At 35.8% G+C, this 13,927-nt stretch overlaps 1 protein-coding gene across 1 annotated transcript; it reads right to left on the bottom strand.

The window, feature by feature from the left end:
• Window positions 1-4,629: 4,629 nt before the first annotated feature.
• On the bottom strand, window positions 4,630-11,815 carry LOC149145518 (uncharacterized). Its single transcript, XM_089447374.1, has 5 exons — window positions 11,084-11,815; window positions 7,745-7,801; window positions 7,523-7,585; window positions 7,371-7,436; window positions 4,630-5,878 (listed from the first exon to the last, which is right to left on the bottom strand). The coding sequence occupies exons 1-5, from the start codon at window positions 11,573-11,575 to the stop codon at window positions 5,372-5,374; spliced, it is 1,185 nt and encodes a 394-aa protein (XP_089303500.1). The 5' UTR covers window positions 11,576-11,815; the 3' UTR covers window positions 4,630-5,371.
• Between the last annotated feature and the right edge of the window lie 2,112 nt (window positions 11,816-13,927).

Raw genomic sequence — 13,927 nt, 5'->3', positions numbered from 1 at the left:
ATGCCCCTTTAGATATAGTAATCGAGCAGGTATAAATAGAAGTGCGAAAAAAGGAAATGGAAAAAAAAGGCATTTGTTACAGGTTGGACAAAAGGAAATGGCAGGTATAAATAGAAGTTTGAAAAAAAGGAAATGGAAAAAAAATGTACATAAAAGCAACAAAGGTTAGAAAAAAGGAAATGTATAAAAAGGAAGAAACAAAGGTGCAGAAGACACCTGAAGTACCTGGATCATATGAAGGAAGTTTTAGACCTGAAGGAGAGGTTAGGCGTAAACTGAAACACGTTTTTCAAGAGTGTTATTTTTTGAGTTGCGATTGTAAATTGAAACTGGTTTTTCAAGAGTGCTAATTTTTGAGTTACAATTGTTGTTTTATGGAGCCAAATTAAATTTATTTTCATTTAAATCAGAGTGAATTCAACCTTGTGAATATGATTGATTGAATTGAGTTTCGGCTAACACGTTTTATTAAGGATATTGAAGTTAAAATTCTTTTCATTTAAATCACAGTGCATGCAGTGTTGTGAATATGCTTGAGTCGAGTTTTGTATAATACTTTTTATTAAAGATTTCAAAGTTGTGGCTTTTGAGTTTACATGTATATCAATTGTTTTAAGCCTAATCCTGGAATTATAAGAAGAATCTTATAATTAAGCAAAGAATTAAATGAAAAATGTTTGTATTTCAACAAATTATTTAATAAAATTCTGAAGCCAAACAAATTATTTAATAAAATTCTGAAGCCAAACATAAGTAAATTTGAATTGAATGAAAAATGTTTGTATTTCAACAAATTATTTAATAAAATTCTGAAGCCAAACATGAGTTAATTTTAGAGAAACATAGACATAATTTAATACTCCAATATTCTTGGAAATTTGAATCCTCCCATATTCTTGAAAATTCCAAAATTCAAAAGAAAACGTGAATAAATTTTAGACCAAACATAGACAGTAAAGCAAAGAATCCTCCCATATTCTTGAAAATTCCAAAATTCAAAAGAAAACGTGAAAAATTTTTAGACCAAACATAGACAGTAAAGCAAAGAATCCTCCCATATTCTTGAAAATTCCAAAATTCAAAAGAAAACATGAATAAATTTTAGACCAAACATAGACAGTAAAGCAAAGAATCCTCCCATATTCTTGAAAATTCCAAAATTCAAAAGAAAACGTGAATGAATTTTAGACCAAACATAGACAGTAAAGCAAATATCAATCAATTTTAGACAGTAAAGCAAATATGAATAAATTTGTAAAACAAAGAATCCTCCCATATTCTTGAAAATTCCAAAATTCAAAAGAAAACGTGAATAAATTTTAGACCAAACATAGACAGTAAAGCAAAGAATCCTCCCATATTCTTGAAAATTCCAAAATTCAAAAGAAAACGTGAATAAATTTTAGACCAAACATAGACAGTAAAGCAAAGAATCCTCCCATATTCTTGAAAATTCCAAAATTCAAAAGAAAACGTGAAAAAATTTTAGACCAAACATAGACAGTAAAGCAAAGAACCCTCCCATATTCTTGAAAATTCCAAAATTCAAAAGAAAACGTGAATAAATTTTAGACCAAACATAGACAGTAAAGCAAAGAATCCTCCCATATTCTTGAAAATTCCAAAATTAAAAAAAAAACGTGAATGAATTTTAGACCAAACATAGACATTAAAGCAAATATCAATCAATTTTAGACAGTAAAGCAAATATGAATAAATTTTAGACTAAACTTAGACAGAACTTTGAAAATTAAACACTAAAAATTCAAGAGAAAACATAAGTAAATTTTAAATCAAACATAAACAGACTTCAGTGTTAATTTATAATGCATCAATATTCATGAAAATTCAAAAGAAAATATTGGAAGTTCAAGAACAGACAAACCAACTCTTATTTTTCTGGAGAGTGTTCTATTATGAGTTTGTTCTATTCAACCTTGGATACTGGTTCAACTTGGTAAATGGGTTATGGAATGATTTGACCTCTGCTACTTTACTTCTCGGTGCTTCCCCTCGAGAAAATGAAACTATAGGTAGTGCTACTAAAACTGTTACTCTATCTACATCCTCACTTCTCCTCGAGTAAATGCAATTGCTGGTAGTGCTGCTAAAACTGTTACTCTATCTGCATCTGCACTGGAAAGAGCGTACAAACCACACCGAAGAACAAGGTTATTTGATGTTCAAAACCAGCGGAAATTACAGAAATTGTCTTCTGGAAGCTACTATGACTAATTAATTGGGGTTATCTACATCACAAAGAAAAAAGTGCACTTGAAGATCGAGTACTAGACCCAACTCTGTTCATCCCCATCCAAAAGCGAAGAGAGGAGCGAAGAATTGTTGTGGGAAGACCCAACCCCAAAAGCGAAGAGAGGAGCCACAAATTGTTGTTTTAGCAGTTGTGGGAAGCTTCATAGATGACAAAGCCTCTTATTCAAATTTTATTATTATTAATATAACTTCGTTATTTCACCTTACATTCGTAACTCATACACTTGTAAATTTTATTTTATCTAACGCCCAATAATATTTATTTTCAATTAATATAATAATATAAAAATTATTTTATGCAATTGCATTTTTTACGGTGTCCTTAGTCATACAGCCAGATCAAATAATTGAGGTATGAAAGATTTTAAAATAAACAATTATGTAAACTGAAAATATCAAATAGATCAAATAGTTAAGATAGGGAAAGATTTTAAAGTTCATAGTTCATTTGCATCGGGGCACGTGAAGCGTGCAATAAGACCTCCAATTCACAACTTTGGTTATCAATTTCTTACACCAATATTTGCAGAGATAAACTTTGGTTAAACTTTGATAGTGGATAAATTTTTTTGGTCAAAAGATCAGTTAATGTATGGTCAACGATGGATGGACCGCTATTAGTCCCAGGCAGGGACTAATAATTACACCATTCAAGTTTAGGTTTGTTCGTCAAGACATTCTTTTCTTTGATGCTCTATAACTTTGCCTACAATTTTTTTTCATTATAAATAACTTCAAACCTCTGTAAAATCATCTCATCATCTTTATCATTATGAATCTCGTCTCCACCTTTCCTCTATTTTCAGACTAGATTAATTTTTTAATGGTTGTTACTAAAATAGTCACTCGAGAATTTAGAGAGATGTAGCAAAGTAAATTGGGCTTGTACACACTAGTGTAATGAGTTTAAGTTTAATGCCTATTTGGAAGCTGGCAATTAATATGTTAAGTTTAAAATGCCTATTTGGAAGTTGGCAATTAATATGTTCTTTGTTAAATGCATAGTTGGCAAATAAGATTTATAGTGTAGTGAGTTTAAGTTAACATTCGCAAATAAGATTTATGGTTTCAGTAACATTCGGAGTGAAAAGCTGGCTCTAAATTCTGATTGAATGTGAAGCCTAACTTGAATGCTAACAATTCTGACTGAAGCGCAACTTAAATGCTAACAGTGGGGTATCACAAATCCCCGCCAACTTGAAACGAAGACAACTAAACTCTGGTTGCTTATCAGCAACGCAGAGCTATAGCTGTGTCACTTTATACCAGCATTGTTTACACCGATTAAAAAATTTGCAAGAATATAAACCAGGTGCAAATAGCTTTTGGCAAGTAATGTTTATCAAAAAGGAATGTCCAACATATTTGACAACGTTTTAAAATTCATGTATGAGTTTTGTCATTTTAAGCTGAATAGATTTTCTACTCTAAGCTAGTGAAACTCGAGGCATAGAAATAAAAATTAACTCTCTCTGAGTCTAAGGCACCCATGTTTTCACTGTGGAAATACATTGTGAAGAACTCCATAACAACATGGAATGCTAAATCCTTTCAACTCCCTAACAGGAAGGACCAGAATGGAATAAATTTTGCAATCTTATTCTAAAATGCCATTAATAAAGTATAGAATAAATTTTGCAATCTTATTCTAAAATGCCATTAATAAAGTAATGCACCAAGGTAAATAAGAGAAAAACAAACCTAATCAAGCTGAATGAAGACAGTTGCATTTGGACTTTAACACTCGTAACACATCAGTACAACCTAATCACCTAATCCAGACAAGCCGAATGAAGACAGTTAAAAGATCTAGACACAACCACGAATCTCAAATTTAAAATAGTTTTGTTAATATAATTTATTTTCTATTTTGAAAGTTAAAGTTAAACTAGACTGAGACCTCGTTGTTTGTGAGACCAAAAACCAGCCTCTGCACAGCAATTTGACTGCTAAAGTCTACCTAAAGGAAATCTAGACAAAAAAAAGTTCTTGCAAAATATCTTTTATAAAATAAAACCTCTGAAGTTTCCAACGTGCAAAGTATATATAGCAATGAACACAGTTGAAGGGTAGCTAAACACTTCATCAGCAACGAGAAGTCCAGTGTGTTGTTATAAACTTACAACATGAAAGTTGTTTCCTATCCAAGAATGATTCAACCAAAAATCTCGTTCTATTCCATTTAAATTGAGTATCAAACAGTCAAAACAATAGTATAACCCTTGGTGCAACAATTGAAATGCTTTTGTAAGTTGGGCAAGAACTAATACCACAACTTAGAATACAGGATCAGTGCATTGAACAATAAGATGACAACTTAGAATACAGGATCAGTGCATTGAACAATAAGAACAATAAGATGACAAGATAATTATGATGTTTATCACTATCCGATGGCAAGGCATAAATAGCCATTACAAAATAATAATGTTGATCACCACAAAATGCCAAGGGCGTAAATAGCCATTATTTATAGCCTAACCTAGCTCAGCGCTCACCTCATCTTCAACCTCAATAAATATTCGGGGGTTCCAAAACCAGCTTTGACAGGGTAAGGATACCAGAACTGTTGAATGATTTCCCTCATAAACCCCATAATATACTGACTCTGTGTAGATGAAAAATTAATAAAGTCAATGAGTTTGTTACCATAAAGAATTATACATACAGCATCCACTGCTGCCCCAGCACAAAGGAGACAAGCTCATCTAGAGACTTGGAGATTCCGTCATATTGCAACCTCAATCTAACAGTATTTACTAATAAATTACTCCAGAAAATGTATCTGGTGCCTGCCTATCAAAACTGGACTATCAGAAACCAACTACCTTTCAGTGGTGAAGAGGAAGAACATATATACAGTTGCTGATTCTTACCCAACACCAAATAATTGTGTTTCAATCTATTGTCACTGACGGTGCCAAATCATGAAAAAGTAAGAAAACTTTCGGTAAAAATCACATCAACAAAACTTTGTTAATGGATGTCATCTAAATTGATGCATGCCTTACTAACCTGCAACCATTTGCCTCTTAATCGTTTTCCTTTCTTGAACCATTGTCACCGACGTGCCAAATCAATTGAACCTTATGAGGTGTCATCTAAATCTAGACTTACCAAACTGCGACGATTTGACTCTTAGGCACTCCTTTCTATGCTTCCTTGCCTCAGCAGCAACCACAGCCCTGTTCAGTTGAGGTACTTGTTCGTCACAACCACTAGAACTGTTATCAGACGAATCTTCCATTTGCACGAGTATATTTGAATCTTCTATTTGCACGGGTGAATCTTCTAGTGGCAGGGGTATATTTAAATCTGGAATATTAAAATGACCTGATGGTGACTCTCTGACCACTAATACAACTTTTGTTTCAGAATTATTCATGTTTATGTGGTGCGGGGGCAAAATCTCTGCCATGCTTGAAGTCCCATCCATTACTTGAACCAACGGTGAATTCACATCAAGATTCTCAGAACACTCTAATTCAACATGTCCAAGTGAAGATTTTAACAGGGCAGGCCCTTTTGTTTCTTCTGCTAAATCAGCAGATACTTCTGGAGGTGCTGAAGGTTTGGCTTCTCCCTTTTGACCACACAGTGCGATCTGCAAAATTCAATAATGGATATCTTTTAGTCCGTTGACAGCATTGCAATCTGCATTTGTATATTAGAAAAAGGCATAAATCTCTATTTGTAGATTAGAAAAAACAATGAATTTCCATTTGTAGGTTAGAAAAAGCAATATAATGTATCTTCTACTTACTGCATTCAACATGAACACACTAACTTATAATGCCTGCAGACTAAAGTTACATCTATGGCTTTATAGAACCCAAAGGGTACATAAGATTTTATAGGAAATCAAGATATTTCTCTCTAAAAAATTCCTATCACTTTCTGACTTTGAATAGCATTCAAAGGGATAAATTTTGAAACCAACCACACTGACGACACCTAGAGGCTAGAACACTATATCACATAACTTATGACAAAGCTGAAATTGCCTGTGGTTCATTGTCGGACTTAACTGCATCCCCTACTTACAGACTATAAACTGGAGTTAATATCATCAGGCATCAAAATTCATTGTTGCCAGTTCCTTGGGGCACAAGCACTTTAAACTAGGTAGAATATGTATGAAATGGGCAAATATCTCATTTAATGCTTCAAAATTCAAAGACCTTGCAATGAGAACCAATATCTCAGACAATAACATACGAGGATGCTTCCTGGTGACAGTCATCCATGCAAATGCTGGGCACTGTTGACTAAACATCAATAAGTTGTCTTCTTCTTACTATGCATTGTTCTGTCGCGGCAGTCTATGCAAATGCCGGACATTATGGACTTCTGGTCAATAAGTCTTCTTATTGGTATGCAGTATGTATTTTTTCAGTCTACTCAGGACCTAGAGAGAACCATTTTACCTTGGAAACAAGTCTAGGCATTTTACATACTTAATCATGCATGATTAGGGGTATCTATTGCTCTATGAGATGGGGAGGTCAGGATTTATACATCAACACATATGATAGTGACAGTCATTTATGCAATTGCTTGACATTGTTGACTTTTCATCAATAAGTTGCCTTCTTGTTCAGTTGCAACCATCTGCCAGTCATTATGGACTTCTGGTCAATAAGTCTTCTTATCCATTGTTTCGGTCTACTCAGGACCTAGAGAGAACAATTTTAACTTCAAACCAAATCAAGGCATCTTACATACTTGATGATCATGCATGATTAGGGATATCTATTGCTCTATGAGATGGTGAGGTCAGGAATTACACAACACATATGATATAGAGTAAGACACTGTTGACCACAACAAATGTTTATATACGCTTAGCAACTTTGTGATCCATCTGCCTTCTTCTTAACACTAGACTATTCTTGTTTTTTCAAATCAGAAGGTTTCACTTCATGAACTTGATCATATCAACCACACATATTACTACATCCCTTAATGAAAATTCCCATCTTCGTAACCTTCATTTTGATGGAAGATAGTATTACTTTTTTTCTGAAATCAATGGCTTCACTTTATTATTAAAATAAAAGAAATGGAAAAGGCATTGGAAGAGAAGGATTAGTCACCTGTGCTTTACATAATTCATTCGCATCCCTCAATGACTGTAATAGTTCTAATCGCTGCTTCTTTTCCTGGTCAAGAAGAGAAATCTTGTCAAACACATTTCCTTTGAGTTTGAAATCTTGTAATAAAAAGGTATAGAGCACAAGAAACAAACCTTCTTCAATTCTTCCTGTTCTAATGATAGTTCATTAACTTTCTCCTTCAACTCTGCAATTGTCTGCACATAGCATGTGTCTCATAAGGTCACTGCTTGTCCAATAACTCTCATGTAACCCATAACATAAATTGTTTCAAATAAAAAAAATAATGCAGTTTGTTATGTTCGTCCAAATACTTTCCAAAGAAAAGATTGTATGAAGATGAGCTACATGAATACCTTCTTCTTTGTGCCCCTTCTACTTGATGGATTGTGCACTTTATCTCCAATTTCATCCTGAACCACAATGCAAAATATGTTCATCACAAAATGAAGAAAAAATAAAGCAGATAAGATTCCACTGAAGAAAAATAAAGTTCAATATTTAAGTTAGCAATGCAATTTCAAAAGCATAGCAATTTAATTAAAAATACATTCATCCCCAAAATGAAATGTCTTAACTTTTAAAACTGATTTGTATGTCCTATCTATCTTTGGAAGAGAAAAGGCAAATGAGCACATAGATGATTCATATGGATATGCCATAGAGGAATGCATAACAAAATATCAACGACATCCGTTCAACACTACAAAGAGAACTAAGGGATAGAACACTACAAAGAGAACTAAGGGATAAGAACTATTCAGCCTAACTGTGGCATGTACAAAGACATCATGAACCTAACCATATAGAAAACTTACATACACATGGCCATGTAAAGGTTCACAATTCCTAGGCAGCCATCATCAACTCTTGGTCAAGAAATCACTTACAGACATGACATATATATGTTTGCTACAATTGCCAATATGAAATAATATAAGAATTCCATATTATAGTTCGAGAACATGGACTTGAGTGTCCAAATTGTTTCACAGTTCTACCATTGCTTGTTTGAAACAGAGAACATTTCCCATGGAGACAGTTTGCTGCCAATTTGTGCAAAAAAAATTGACTCCCAACTAGGGCAGATTGCAGCTTGGACTCTGTTGAATGGTAATAAAATGGCATGGGGAATCTACACTATTAAAAGTGTAAATTTTAGAGACTTGTTTACACATGCAAGATATACTACATTTTCACCAAACATTGTAAAGTTGACATCTACAACGTTTGCACCAGAAATTTATTTGTGTGAAGTTGAATTTGTTGTGTTTGTAGCTATATTTAAATATTTTCTTCTTTGGTAATCTCTTTAAGTGAAATTGTACTTATATTAAATAAAATTCTCTCCTTGTGACTTCTAATTGTTTGAATAAAATTGGACACAAGACTCATTTGATTAATTCCCATTTCATAAAGTTCATGTAAGATTGGTTTGACACTAGCTATGACAAATCAGATTTTGTTACAAAATAATGGTTTGACACTGGCTATGACAAATCAGATTTTGTTACAAAATAACGGTTTGACACTGGCTATGACAAATCAGATTTTGTTGCAAACAGCTTTCCTATCATACCATAAATTTGAGACAACATGGTAGGGCTTGCCCTCTTTTCACAGCACACAGAGGTGGATTAATGGATTTTTGCCATTCACTACAGCATTTGATCAACTACTTTTTCCATCTCTTCTCATGAATCTAATTGTTAGTATAAAATCAAACTTCCCTATCATCCCTTAAATTTGAGCCAACATTGTTGGACTTGCCCTCTTTTTACAGCATACAGAGAAGTATTAATGGAATGATTGATACTTAGTAAGAATCAGCTACTTTTTCCATCTCACCTCATTATTCTAATTGGTTGGATAGAATCAAACCCGGGTTTTGTTTGATTGACCTCAAATCTCATTGAAGTCCATGCAAGACTAATTTGACATTGTTCATGTATGACTGATTTGAAATTGGTTGTGACACTTCAGCCTTTTTTGCTGCAAAAGACCTTCCCATTATCCCAACAATTAGAGCCAACATGGTAGGGCTTACCCTCTTTTCATGGAATAGAGTGATGGATTAATGGGTTTTACTCTTGACCCTAACTTTCAACCAACTACTCTCCTAGCAATTTGAAACCAATAAGGTTCACATTTATATTTGACAAAGATTGCTGCAGTCTGTTCACAACTCAGCAATAGGGATCACATTCATCTCTGACAGAGGTTGTTGAAGTCTGTAAAACCTGACCAATTACATAAATCAGAGAAATTGCAAGGTGGATAGAATTCAAGCCCAAAACAGAATGAAGAATGAAGTCTGCAGAGTTTAATGACTTAGGAATGCCAACCCCACCACACTAAGTAGACAGTGGCACAATGCAAGTGCTAATGAGCACCAGCTGAGCCAGCATTGCTGAAAACATCAATTCCCATCCTCATGCATTCAATTCCCACCCCCATGCATTGGTTGAAAGGGGTATTGTGGGTAGCAGCATTGGGAGAAGTACAATTCTCACCCTGATGCAAATATGGGGTCCACGGCACGAAGTGTTTCCATGACATACATGGAGCTATGGTCCCACGCAATTCAACTATCATCATCCCACAAATTTGAGCCAACATAGTAGGGTTGACCCTCCCTTAAGGTGGATTAATCAGTTTTTACCATTCACACCGATTTTCAATCAGCTATTCTCCCATCAATTTGAAAACCTAGAAGAAACTAGAAATAGAATTTGCATATATCTATGATAAAGTTAGTTTGCTGAAGTCCATAATGCCTGACCAATCTCATAAATAAGAGAGAAATTGCAAGGCGCATAGCAAGTTAACTTCAATTTGGGAAAGTCTCTGGGGGCAGCTAGCTAGGAATGTCAACCCCAGGGCTCAAATCACATAAAAGTCAGAGAAATTGCAGGGTAGAGAGGATGTTAAACCCAACTTAAATTTGGGAACGTAGTCAAGGTACATGACTAAGGAATGTCAATCCGGCCATGCTGGGTAGACTGTAGCATGATGTAGGTGGCACTGAGAAAAGGTCGAACTAGAAAATTTGCTGAAACTCTCAATACCCTACTAGTTGAATGGGTATTGTGGATAGCGCTGTAAGATCATATCAAAGGGGGTGTGCAAGTGCAATCCTCGCCATAATGGAAATAGGGGCCCATAGCACAGGTGGGGGTCCCTGGTGGGTCCCACGCGGTATATATGGTAATGTAATGTAATTCGAGGCGGGACAAGGCCAAGCAAGCCAACAGAATTCTAATTGCAGCGGACCCCATCGAAACGTGTGCCAATTCCAAACACAAACCCAATCCCCAAACAGAGAAACCGGGGGAGGACGGCGCCTGACACCCCATTCGCGCACACAGACATCGTCGTTAAAAATAAAGGGGGCGTAAGCACACCGCAATACTCGTGGAGACTGACATGCGGAGGTCGCGAGTTCGACCCCCACGACATCATGCAAAGCACGGCCACCGAAAAAAAGAAATAATATGCAAAGGACTGAAGATAGGACAAAAGGACGAACTTCAGACTTTCATTTTAGACATGACGGAAAAAGCCATCAAACCACGCGGCCAGTTAACCGCGGTCAACTGCTAACCAGAACGAAAAGATCAGACAACCAACAACCCAGCAAAACCCTTAGCAAAACAGCAAGAAAGAAAACCAAATATAATAAAAGCGCCACCAACCTTAAATGCCCCCAGGTGCCCCAGCGGGCGGTCGCATGGAGGAGCAGCAGGCGGAGCGGCGGGGCTGAGCAGGCGGCGCTCAGCCTGGGTGGCGGTGTCGAACCTGTCAACAGAGCCACCACCACAGCCGCCGCCGCCGGTACTCCCAGAGCCCCTCTCGTTCCACGAGAGTGGAGACGTGGGGCTCCTCCTTTCTTTCTTGCCATCCTCTGGTACCCTGTTCTTCCTTGTCCCATTATCTTCGGCCACTATTATCCGGATCCTCTTCGGCCTGAAGCCCTGTTCTGCTTCTTCTTGTTTTGGTTCCTTAACTAAGTCATCGCAATTGGAGTCCTCCCCTCCAGCAAACTGCCTGGAGCGTTTCTTCTTGGAGCCCCACGCCCGAAACTGCCACATATCTCGGAATCCCCGCGACAATTCCAGCAGTCCTGACACTGCCATATATTCCCCGGAGTCCTCTTCCTCCACCCATTCTCGGCCGTCGAGATCCATTACCGGTTCTTGTAAACCGGTGCCGGTGATCTGCAAAAAACAAACAAAACAACCACGGCGGCGGAGGGATTGTAATAGAAAACAGCACAGCTCAGCTGTGCCGGACCTGCAAGCAACGAAGCGAAAACCAGAACCAACGAACCAAAAAAAAAAAAACCCGAAGTCGTTCTCCCTCGCTGGATCAAATGAATTCACTGATGACTACCCATCACCCTCCTCCGGTCTTTGTCTTCGTTGTGGGTGGTGATTGCTTTTATGGCCAACGCCAACATCGAGGACAGTTTTTCCCTGCCACGTGTCACTCTCAGAGCTGTCCACTCGACTTAGGGCTAGCCGAGACAAACAGACACTCCACGGCCACCCCCGCGCTTGGATTTTTGGATAGCCCAACACCCTCCTTTTGCCAGGTCAGCCAACTTCCCGATCGGCAACGCCACGTCACGTTCCCGGAGCCTCACTCCGCCTGCCACGTGACGTCCCTACCCACCTTCTCTCCAGTTGCTTTTTTTATTTCTTCCCCTTTCTCTATTTTTACCTTTTCAACTCCGAGATAAATTAGGAACCTCGTGTGGGGTCCACGCTAGATCGCGACATTCGATCTCCCAGTGGAGTGTTAGACAAGGTTACATCTGGAAGGGATCCATGCGCCCTGGTGTTTAACTATTTTTAAATAGGAAGAAAGGAAAATTTTGTTTTTTTTGGTGGCTAATTAAAGCTAATTTTCTTCATGCATGTTGAACATGCTAGGGTTATGTATTCCCTAATTGTGGGGGGACATTTCGAGATGTCAAAACTAAAGTAGGCCGCTGTATCATTGAGGATTTAGTAGTTAGTAATTGGTGGATATTTTTTATTATTGAGGATTTTGTAGTTGTTTATTGGTGGATATTTTTTTTCATTAGGGTTTTATTTTTGAGTATTTTGTGGTTGATGAATATTGTTTTTATTAAGGTTTTAATGATTATATTTTTTAGTTTGAAATGTTGATTAAAAAGTTTGTATATCGACAAAAAATTTGCTAGTTTGAAATGTCGACAAACAAATTTGTTGGTTCAAAATGTGGACATTTTTTTTTAATGTGAATGCTTTGAAAATGTCAGATCAAAACTACTCTTTTCACAAAAACATTCACTCTAATAATAAAATTTAAAATAACGGTTAAAAATATTTTTATTGTAAAAGTAATTCTAAAGGGTATATATGTTAGATGTATTTGGTTTATTTTAGTGAATTCTATAGGTATGGGTACATGATAGGGTTATATATTTCCTAATTGTAGGGGACATTTCAAGATGTCAAAACCAAAGTCGGCAGTTGTATCATTGAGGATTTCGTAGTTGGTAATTGGTGCGACGATATTCTTTTTCATTAGGGTTTTATGTCTTTGAATATTTTGTGGTTGATAAATATTGTTTTTATTAAGGTTTCAACCTAATAATAAGATGTAGTATTTCTCTTTATTATGAAGGTGAGTCATATTTGTTGGGTTGAAATGTCGATAAAAAATTTGCACATCGACAAAAAATTTGCTAGTTTGAAATGTCGACAAACAAATTTGCTGGCTCAAAATGTTGACAGTTTTTTTTAATGTGAATGTTTTAGAAATGTCAGATCAAAATTACTCTTTTCACAAAAAGATTCACTCTAAAATTTTCATTCTTATTATAATAAAATTTAAAATAACAGTTAAAAATATTTTTATTCTAAAAGTAATTCTAAAGGGTATATATGTTAGATGTATTTGGTTTATTTTAGTGAATTCTATAGGTATCAGTACATGATAGGGTTATATATTCCCTAATTGTGGGGGACATTTCAAGATGTCAAAACCAAAGTCAACAGTTGTATCATTGAGGATTTCGTAGTTGGTAATTGGTGCGACGATATTCTTTTTCGTTAGGGTTTTATGTCTTTGAGTATTTTGTGGTTGATAAATATTGTTTTTATTAAGGTTTCAACCTAATAATAATGTAGTATTTCTCTTTATTATAAAGGTGAGCCATATTTGCTAGTTTGAAATGTCGATAAAAAAATTTGCACATCGACAAAAAAATTTGCTAGTTTGAAATGTCGACAAAAAGATTTGTTGGCTCAAAATGTCGACAATTTTTTTTAATGTGAATGTTTTGGAAATGTGAGATCAAGATTACTCTTTTCACAAAAACATTCACTTTAAAATTTTCATTCTTACCATAATAAAATTTAAAATGACGGTTAAAAATATTTTTATTGTAAAAGTAATTCTAAAGGGTATATATGTTAGATGTATTTGGTTTATTTTAGTGAATTCTATAGGTATGGTACATGATAAGGTTATATATTCCCTAATTGTGGGGGACACTTCAAGATGTC

This window comes from Pinus tabuliformis, chromosome X, assembly GCF_031772625.1.
Source record: "Pinus tabuliformis cultivar Carrire ecotype Pingquan chromosome X, CPIR1, whole genome shotgun sequence".
Taxonomy (NCBI): domain Eukaryota; kingdom Viridiplantae; phylum Streptophyta; class Pinopsida; order Pinales; family Pinaceae; genus Pinus; species Pinus tabuliformis.
The sequence above is the reverse complement of the archived record's forward strand: the minus strand, read 5'-3'. Positions and strand labels throughout refer to the sequence as shown.